Source organism: Scyliorhinus torazame, chromosome 5 (assembly GCF_047496885.1).
Source record: "Scyliorhinus torazame isolate Kashiwa2021f chromosome 5, sScyTor2.1, whole genome shotgun sequence".
Lineage (NCBI taxonomy): Eukaryota > Metazoa > Chordata > Chondrichthyes > Carcharhiniformes > Scyliorhinidae > Scyliorhinus > Scyliorhinus torazame.
This window is the reverse complement of record NC_092711.1, coordinates 96613423-96623669: the sequence shown is the minus strand read 5'-3', so window position 1 is coordinate 96623669 and position 10247 is coordinate 96613423. Positions and strand designations below refer to the sequence as shown.

Sequence of the window (10247 nt, the reverse complement as noted above, 5' to 3'; positions counted from 1 at the left end):
TGGAGGTGCCTGTAGATCACGTAGACATTCAGTGTGAGAGGCTGCAGCCTCTGTCTAGCTACCTGAAGGGGGTTACACAGCGTTTGATTACATTTAGTGGTCCTTTCCAGTTCATTATCAGGATGTTTATGTGATATTTTCTTACCCTCAGTGTGATATTTCTTTATTTAAAATACATTTCAGCAGCAGGCTGACTGGTGATTTTTAAAGGAATAAAGTTTATTTATTATCACACTATTTCCCTGGATGTTTGAACATCTCAGCTCCTCGTCTCTTTCACACTCACTGACACATAACAGAAATTAGGTACAGATCAAGTTGAAGCTGTAATTATGAAAATGGAATGTAGACTGCAATCTTTATATCGCTGCAGGTCTGTTGTCTTCTTGTTGAACTAATCCTTTAGTTGGAGTGAAGCATTTTTAGAAACGAATAATTCTCACGAGTCTCTGAAGCTTTCTGTAGATGAATCGACAGGAGGTTGGTTCTCAGGTGGGCTTGGAAGCTGGAATATGTTCAGTACTGTGGCTGCACTGGAAAACATTCAGCTCTGCTGTTTCAGCAGGTTCCTGGTGCTTCAGATGCTTCTCACACACACATTTGCTTTGTTCAGGGTTTATTATACTGCATCCCTGACAATTAACTGCAGGGTTAAAACTCAGACCCAGAACACCCCGATACAATAGCAGTTTACGATGCTCACTCACGCTTATCTCTGCCCCAATTCGAGCTCATTCTCCTGTGTTCAATAGGACACTTGGAGACCAACAGTCCAGAGATTTCATATTCCTCAAATGCTGGTTCATCCTGACACAACGAGACATTTAAACTTCACATGTGGCTGCAAAGTTTCCTTATTTAGGTCCGTGTTTAACTAAATATTGGTCACAGAATCGAATGTTGCCCACAGTTTAATGTCCATAATAACATGTTAAGTTGCAGCCATCTTGGCAGAGTTTGTGGATCTTACAGTCTGTAATATCTAGTATCCTTGTGCCGAACGTGACATCTTGAATCTACTCTTGGGTCTGGATAAAACAGTGCATTGTCGCTGGGTGGGATGGGCGGCACGGTAGCACAGTGTATAGCACTGTTGCTTCACAGCTCCAGGGTCCCAGTTTCGATTCCCAGCTTGGGTCACTGTCTGTGTGGAGTCTGCACGTTCTCCCCGTGTCTGCGTGGGTTTTCCTCCGGGTGCTCCGGTTTCCTCCCACAAGTCCCGAAACGTGCGGTTAGGTAATATGGACTTTCTGAATTCTCCCTCTGTGTACCCAAACAGGCACCAGAATGTGGCAACTAGGGGTTTTTCACAGTAACTGGCACTGTTTTTTTTTTTACATATTTGTTTTTATTCTCCTCCTTTTTCACATTTTCTCCCAAATTTACACCCACCAACAATAAACAATAATCTAACAAATATGTAAATCCCCATATCAATAACAACAATCCCATCCTCCCACCAAACCATGTTCACACAAACAAATGACAAAAAGGAATTAGGGATCACCCATAGATGCCTTTAACACACAGCCCCCTCCCCCCAACCCGCCCCAACTAATGTTCGATGTTATTCCGTTCTTGAAAGTGCATAATGAATAATGCCCATGAATTGTAGAACCCTCCATCCTTCCCCTCAGTTCAAACTTAACCTTCTCAAGAGTCAAGAATTCCAACAGGTCCCCCCCACCACGCCAAGGCACAGGGTGGAATGGTTGCTCTCCAACCTATCAGGATCCGCCTTTGGGCGATCAACAAGGCGAAGGCTACAACATCTGCCTCCGCACCCGTTTGCAACCCTGGCTGGTCCGTCACCCCGAATATGGCCTCCCGGGGACCCGGGTCCAGTTTCACGTGCACCATGTTAGAAATTATCCTAAAAACCTCCTTCCAGTAATCCTCTCGCTTTGGACAGGGCCAAAACATATGAATGTGATCCCCCCCACACCTCCTCCACAACGTTCCCACACATCCTCTACTCCTTCAAAGAATCGGATCATACTCGCCCTCGTGAGGTGTGCTCTGTATACCACCTTCAGCTGCATCAGCCCCAACCTCGTGCACGAGGTGGAGGCATTCACTCTCCGGAGCACCTCACACCAGAACCCCTCCTCCATATCCTCTCCCAACTCTTCCTCCCACTTTGCTTTGATCCCTTCCAGTGGTGCCTTCTCCTCTTCCAAAATAGCTCCTTACATCGCTGACACTACCTCCTCCAGTAATGTGGAGGCCGGCTCCACCGGGAAGCTCTGTATCTCCTTTCTGGCAAAATCTCGAACCTGCATGTTTTTAAACATTTCCCCCTGCTCCAGCCCATACTTCGCTTCCAGCTCCTTCAATCCTGCAAACCGACCCCTAAGAAACAAATCTTTTAGTGACTTAATCCCCTTCTCCTCCCATTTCTGAAAATTTCCATCCCACTTCGCTGGTTCAAATCTGTGGTTCCCCCGAATCGGCATTTCCCTTGACCCTGCCCCCAACCCGAAGTGTTGGCGAAACTGCCTCCAGATTTACAATGAAGCTATTATTACCAGACTCGCTGAGTATTTCCCCGGGGCCATCGGGAGCGGCGCTGTTGCTAGTGCTTTCAATCCTGACCCCCTGCACAAACGCTCCTCCATTCTGACCCACTGGGAATCAACCCCTCAGACCCAGCTCCGCACCTCCTCCACATTCGCTGCCCAGTAATAATACATCAGGTTCGGAAGACGCAAACCCCCTGCCTGCCTTCCCCTCTGTAGCAGCATCTTTCTAACTCTGGCCACCTTCCCTCCATTATAAATGAAGTAATCCTTCCCTCAATCTCTCTGAAAAAAGCCTTTGGTAGGAAAATCAGCAGGCATTGGAAAATAAACAGAAATCGTAGCAACACGTTCATTTTAACCGGCTGTACCCGACCCGCCAGCGACAGAGACCATCCCAACTTGCCAGGTCAGCTTTCACTCTCTCCACCAAACTAGAAATGTTGTACTTGCGGAGCCCCCCTCCCCCCCACTCCCGGGCAACCTGCACCCCCAGGTATCTAAAGTGAGTCCCTGCCCTACGGAATGGCAGCCCCGACACACCGGCCCCCACCCACCGCCAAGACACCACAAAATACTCACTCTTGTCTCGATTTAGTTTATACCACGAGAAAGACCCAAACCCCCGAAGCAGCTCCAATATTCCCCCTATCGACACACTCGGTTCCGACACGTGTAACAGCAAGTCATCGGCATATAAGGACACCCTATGCTCTATTCACCCCACCCCCGCACTATTCCTTTCCATACCCCCAAACCTCTTAATGTGATGTCCAACGGCTCAATCGCAAGTGCAAACAGCAGGGGGGACATAGTACATCCCTGCCTAGTCCCACGGTGGAGAGAAAAGTATCTTGAGCTGATGTTGTTTGTGCGGACACTGGCCCCGGCTCCTTATACAGTAGCTTTACCCAGTCCACAAATTTTGGTCCAATCCCAAATCGGTGCAGAACTGCCATCAAGTGCCCCCATTCTACTTGGTCAAACGCTTTCTCAGCGTCCAATTCCACAACCACCTCTGTTTCCTTCCCCTCTGCCGGCGCCATAACGACGTTCAATACACTTCTAACATTTGAAAAGAGCTGCTTCCCTATCACGAGCCCCGTCTGATCTTCACATATCACCTTCGGGAGGCACTCCCCCAGCCTACCGGCCAGTACCTTCGCCAATACTTTTGCGTCCACATTCAGAAGCGATGCGAGCCTATACGACCCACACTCCATCGGATCCTTATCTTTTTTTAGCAACAGTGAAATCGATGCCAGCCCCAAAGTTTGTGGCAACACCCCCTTCCCTATCGCCTCCTCAAACATCCCCACCATCAGGGGTACCAGCCTATCCTTAAATTTTTTATAATATTCCACCGGAAACCCATCCGGCCCTGCATCCTCCCAATCGCATCCTTTATCTCCTGCTCCACTATCGCTCACTCTCATGTAGTCCTGTTCCCCTCCCCTAACCTCGGGTACTCCAACCCATCTAGAAATTCCTGCATCTCATGGTCTCCCCCAGGTGACTCTGACCTGGACAACCCCTCATAAAATTCCTCAAAAACCTTGTTAATCAGTTGCAGAGCTACTACCAACTTCCCCGCCCTATCCCTCACTTGAACTATTTCCCTTGCCGCTGCTTCCCTCCGGAGCTGACCTGCTAACATATGTTCGTAAACTGCATCCCTTGCTCGTCTCAGCTGGCGCACCGCCTTCCTGGTAGATAGTTGGTCAAAGCTCGCCTGTAGTTCCTTCCTCTTTTCCAGCTTTGCTTAGTCCCCATCTTCTGCATGACTCCTATCTACCTCCAACATCTCATCTATTACCCTCTGCCGCTCCAACATCTCCTCTTTGTCCACCCTGGCCTTAAACAAAATCACCTCCCCCCTCACCATCGCCTTTAGAGCCTCCCAGACAACTGCCTTCGACACCTCACCCGGACAGTTGAAATTTACATATTCCTTAATTACCTTTTCAATTTTGTCAAAGAAAAACACTTCATTCCCCAAAAGTCCCACATCTAATTTCCACCCCGGTCTCTGCGCTGCCCCCTTCTCCAGTACCATATACATCCAATGTGGAGCGTGATCTGACACTGCAATTGCCGAGTATTCCAACCCCTTACCCCAGCCAGCAAAGCCTTTCCCACCACGAAAAAGTCGATCTGCGAGACCTTATGGACTGCTGAGAAAAACGAGTACTCCCATTCCCTCGGGTGCAGAAACCTCCAAGAGTCCACCCCTCCCATTTCCACCATTAGCCCAGCCAGCGCCTTTGCCCCCCCCTCCCCCCCCGGATGGGACCAGCAAGCGCGGCTGTGACCTGTCCAACCTAGGCTCCTGCACCAAGTTCCAGTCCCCCCCACCAACAGTTTGTGTGTGTCCATGTCGGGGATGGCCCTAAGCACCTTCTTTGCGAATCCCACATCGTCCCAATTGGGGCCATATACACTGAACAGCGCCACAAACCTCCTCTCCAATTTCCCTGTCACAATCACATATCTACCCCCCTGATCTGCCACCACCTTCTCCATCTGGAAGCGTACTCTTTTGCTGACCAGCACCACTACCCCTCGAGCCCTTCCGTCAAATCCAGAGTGAAACCCCTGACTAACCCAGCCCTTTTTAAGTCTCACCTGCTCCTTCACCCTCAAGTGAGTCTTCTGCAGCATTGCTACATCTTTTACATTGCTTTCAAACTTTTAAGATGCGCAAGCACCCTTGACCTCTTGACCGGACCTTCTAACCTCCTCACATTCCATATGACTATCCCAACTGGGGGTCTCTCACCCCACCCCACCCTTCTTATCCACCATCATCATACCACCGGGCCCTGCCCCATGAGCCTGACCCATATCCTATCCAGTAACATCAAACCCCTTCCCCCCCCCTCCCAAATCCCCCCCAACATTTCCTCTCAAAAAAACATCTCCCAGCATCAATCTCCACCCCCCCCTCCCCCCCCGCTTGCCTCGTAGGCCCATCGAAACCTGCTAACCAGGCTCCAATGTCCGCAGCCCTCCTCGCACCTCACCTCCGTTCACTAGCTGACTTTAATTTGCTAGCGCGAGTGGCTCCCCCGCCAAGAAATACCGGTCCCTCCTACCCAGTCCCAGAGAAAGAAAAAGCAAGAACAACAATCCAACCCACACAATTCACTAAACTAAGATATAACCGTCGCAACACAGAATGCCAATCAACCCAACCAATAACCTGAACTCTGTGACAATGTGAAGAGAATTAAATTACAATACACGTCAGTAAAAAGAAAGTTATAGCATTGATACATTTTCCAGCTCCCCAATCACAGCCCAGTCCCTCTTCCAGCTCCGCTCCTCACGTCTGTCCCAAGCCTTCTGCCCGCACGAATGCCTCAGCCGCCTCCGCTGTCTCGAAATAAAAGTCTTTGGCATCATACATCACCCTCAGCTTCGCACCCCCTTTTTGTCCAGTGCCGCTTTCACTCGCCAGAACGCCGCTCGTCTTTTTGCCAACTCCACCGTCACGTCCTGGTAGATCCAAACTCCAGCAGCATCCCACTGCACCTCGCGCTTCTCCTTCGCCCAGCTTAACACCTTCTCCTTCATGCAGTACTTATGGAAGCAGATAATTACTGCTCTTGGCGGCTCATTCACTTTGGGCTTCGGCGTTAATGACCGATGAGCTCGGTCCAGCTCGTACCGGGAGGGGTTCTCACCCTCCCCCATCAACTCCGCCAGCTTCTTAGCGAAGTCCTCTGTTGGCCTTGGACCCTCTGTCCCTTCGGGCAAGCCCACAATTCTCAGATTGTGCCGCCTCGAGCGGTTCTCCAAGTCCTCGAGCTTTGCTCAGAGTTCTCTGTTGACCTCCACGACCCTCCGTAGCTCGTCCCCCAGCGAGGTGAGCTGGTCGATGTGCTGCGACACGGCCGCCTCCACTTCCTTCACCTTCTCGCCCTGCTCTCACCTCGGCCGATGTCTTTGCCACAGCTACCCTCAATGACTTCAATGCGACCACCGTCTCCTTCCTCAACGCCTCCATGTGCCTCACAAACTGCTTTTCCAGCTCCACCACCATCACCTCGGTCATCTTCTCCACCGTAAATAGTGCTGACCCACCACGCGGTCCGGCATCCGCCATCTTGTCAGCACTTTTGCTCGTCTTCTCATTCAACGGCGAGCCCGTGTTTCCAACCTTTCTCAATGCTGCTTTTCGCATCCTTTAACGGCTTATTATTTTTCCTTTTTTTTCCACCTTCTTCAATCCTTTCTTTTTTTTTTAATAGAAAAAACAAAAACATTTTCTTCCTTCAAAAAAAAAAAGGGAGAAAAAATTTTTCACCAAATTTCTTTAAAACATCTTTCTCTTCTTTTTTGTATTCCTCCAGAATGTCCCTGGGACCAGGCTTGTCTTCTTACCACATTCTAGGCGGGACATCCGATGTGGGACATCTCACCGACATCACGCCCTGGCTCTGGGCCTGCCGCCTCGGCCTGTTTGGCTCCGCCCCCGCTGCTCCTTTCAAATTTTCAGGTCCGGCTTTCAGGTTGTCCCGTTCCTCCTCCACGTGCAGCCGCTCCACCGAACCCACCGAGACCAGTCTCTTCCCCCACCCATCACCCTTCCAACCCTCCGGCTCCCTGAAACGGAGCTTTGACACTTGGGCGAGGGAGGCAGGGCTGACCCCGGAGAAGTTTAATTTTTTTTTTTAAAACAGTGGGGAGCCCCCCGAAAAAGACCGCGATATCGTGGACCAGCAGGAGCTTCTCCTCATCGCGGCCGCTCCGCTCGCGACGCCACTGTCTCTCCCAGTGTGAATTCGCTGGTGTTTCCGCAGGTTGGATGAATCACTGAATCCCTTCTCACACTCTGAGCAGGTGAATGGTCTCTCCCCTGTGTGAATTCGCTGGTGTGTGGACAGAGCGGATGACTGAGTGAATCTCTTCCCACACTTGGGGCAGGTGAATGGTCTCTCCCCTGTGTGAACTCGCCGGTGTGTGGACAGAGTGGATAACCGAGTGAATCCCTACCCACACTTGGAGCAGGTGAATGGTCTCTGCCCAGTGTGACTGCATTGATGAGTTTGCAGCTGGGATGGAGAAATGGCTGATGAAATTCAACGTGGGCAAGTGTGAGGTCTTGCACTTTGGAAAAAAGAATAGAGGCATGGACTATTTTCTAAACGGTGACAAAATTCATAATGCTGAAGTGCAAAGGGACTTGGGAGTCCTAGTCCAGGATTCTCTAAAGGTAAACTTGCAGGTTGAGTCCGTAATTAAGAAAGCAAATGCAATGTTGTCATTTATCTCAAGAGGCTTGGAATATAAAAGCAGGGATGTACTTCTGAAGCTTTATAAAGCATTAGTTCGGCCCCATTTAGAATACTGTGAGCAATTTTGGGCCCCACACCTCAGGAAGGACATACTGGCACTGGAGCGGGTCCAGCGGAGATTCACACGGATGATCCCAGGAATGGTAGGCCTAACATACGGTGAACGTCTGAGGATCCTGGGATTATATTCATTGGAGTTTAGGAGGTTGAGGGGAATCTAATAGAAACTTACAAGATAATGAATGGCTTAGATAGGGTGGACGGAGGGAAGTTGTTTCCATTAGCAGGGGAGACTAGGACCCGGGGGCACAGCCTTAGAATAAAAGGGAGTCACTTTAGAACAGAGATGAGGAGAAATTTCTTCAGCCAGAGAGTGGTGGGTCTGTGGAATTCATTTCCACAGAGGGCAGTGGAGGCCGGGACGTTGAGTGTCTTTAAGACAGAAGTTGATAATTCCTTGAGAAATCAAGAATTTAAGGGCTATGGAGAGAGAGCGGGTAAATGGAGTTGAAATCAGCCATGATTGAATGCTGGAGTTGACTCGATGGGCCGAATGGCCTTACTTCCGCTCCTATGTCTTATTGTCTTAAGTCAATTTATTTGACTTTCAGCCAGAATATTAGCCCCTGTAAATGGGCTGTAGTTTGTTATCAGCAGAAAGAGACCCAAATGAATATGGTTCAGTCCTGAATGTGAGGAACAGCAAAATCCAATCACTGTGGTTACTTGTGGCCTCGTTGGTGTCTCAGCAGGTTGGGTGAAGTAGTGAATCCCTTCCCACACTCGGAGCAGGTGAATGGTCTCTCCCCTGTGTGAACTCGCTGGTGTGTGGACAGAGCGAATGACCGAGTGAATCCCTTCCCACACTCTGAGCAGGTGAATGGTCTCTCCCCTGTGTGAACTCGCTGGTGTGTGGACAGAGCGGATGACTGAGTGAATCCCTTCCCACACTCGGCGCAGGCGAATGGCGTCTCCCCAGTGTGAATTCTCTGGTGTGTGGACAGGTTGGATGACTGAGTGAATCCCTTCCCACACTCGGCGCAGGTGAATGGCCTCTCCTCAGTGTGAATTCGCTGATGTGCAGTGAGGTCACATGATCGTCTAAACCCAGTCCCGCAGTGAGAGCACCTGAACGGTCTCTCGTCAGTGTGAATACGTTGATGGCTCATCAGATTCCCAGAACTTTTATAGCACTTCCCGCAGTCTGGACATTTAAACGGTCTCTCATCAGTGTGAACTTTCTGGTGTCTCAGCAAGTGGGCTGAAATAGCAAATCCCTTCCCACACTGAGAGCAGGTGAACGGCCTCTCCCCAGTGTGAATTCGCTGGTGTTTCCGCAGGTTGGATGAATCACTGAATCCCTTCTCACACTCGGAGCAGGTGAATGGTCTCTCCCCAGTGTGAATTCGCTGGTGTCTGGACAGAGCGGATGACTCAGTGAATCCCTTCCCACACTTGGGGCAGGTGAATGGTCTCTCCCCAGTGTGAACTCGTTGGTGTGTGGACAGAGTGGATAACCGAGTGAATCCCTTCCCACACTCAGCGCAGGCGAATGGTCTCTGCCCAGTGTGACTGCGTCGATGAGTTTCCAGCTGGGATGGGGAAGTGAATCCTTTCCCACAGTCCGCACATTTCCATGGTTTCTCCTCAGTGTGACTGCATTTGTGGCTTGTGAGGCCTGATGATCGACTGAATCCTCGTCCACACACACAACACGTGTACGGTTTCTCCCCACTGTGAACGATGCTTTTTCCTTCCATGTTCAAAGTACGTTGATATTCAGGATATGATAAATTGAGGACTCTGTCAGATCCTGATGTGATGCTTGGTTTCAGTTTCTGGACTTTGAAGCCTCCCCTTCGAACACCCTGTGAAACTGATTGAAAACAGAAAATAGGGAGTGAGAGAGAACCCACAGAAACACAAAGGCAGGTTGTGAAATTGAGCTGAATGAATCTGGTCACTTGTGGGGCCGACACTGGGAAAAAGTGAGCATGAAAACTGCTGGATTGTCATAAAAACCCAACTGGCCTCTTTGGGAGGAGAGAGAAAGAGGTGAAGAGGGATTTTGTATATCTACAGACATACTAAGAGAGCAGTTGGCAAAGCAAATTCGATCTTCAGCTTCATAAACAGTAATATTGATACCAAAACTATGCTTCTGGTGGCACAGTGGTTAGCACTTTTGCCTCACAGTGCCAGGGACCCGAGTTCAATTCCGGCCTTGGTGACTGTCTGTGGGGGGTCTGCACTTCCTCCCCGTGTCGGCGTGGGTTTCCACCCGGTGCTCAGGTTTCCTCCAACAGTCCAATGAAGGGAAAGTTAGGTGGATTGGCCTTGATAAATTGCCCCTTAGTGTCCAGGGATGCGCAGGTTATGTGGGGCTATGGAGTTACAGGGACAGGGTGGGGGTGTGGACCGAGGCAGG

General features: G+C 50.1%; 1 protein-coding gene across 6 annotated transcripts in view; it reads right to left on the bottom strand.

Annotated features, from left to right (window-relative positions):
* Positions 1–5478: 5478 nt before the first annotated feature.
* LOC140419064 (uncharacterized) overlaps positions 5479–10247 on the bottom strand; it is a 205732-nt gene continuing 200963 nt past the window's right edge. For all 6 annotated transcript variants that reach the window (XM_072502795.1, XM_072502791.1, XM_072502790.1 and 3 more), the window contains one exon: positions 5479–9695. In XM_072502795.1, coding sequence (XP_072358896.1) covers positions 8542–9579 — 1038 coding nt within the window. In that variant the 5' untranslated portion in view covers positions 9580–9695 and the 3' untranslated portion in view covers positions 5479–8541. The remainder of the gene's footprint in view (positions 9696–10247) is intronic.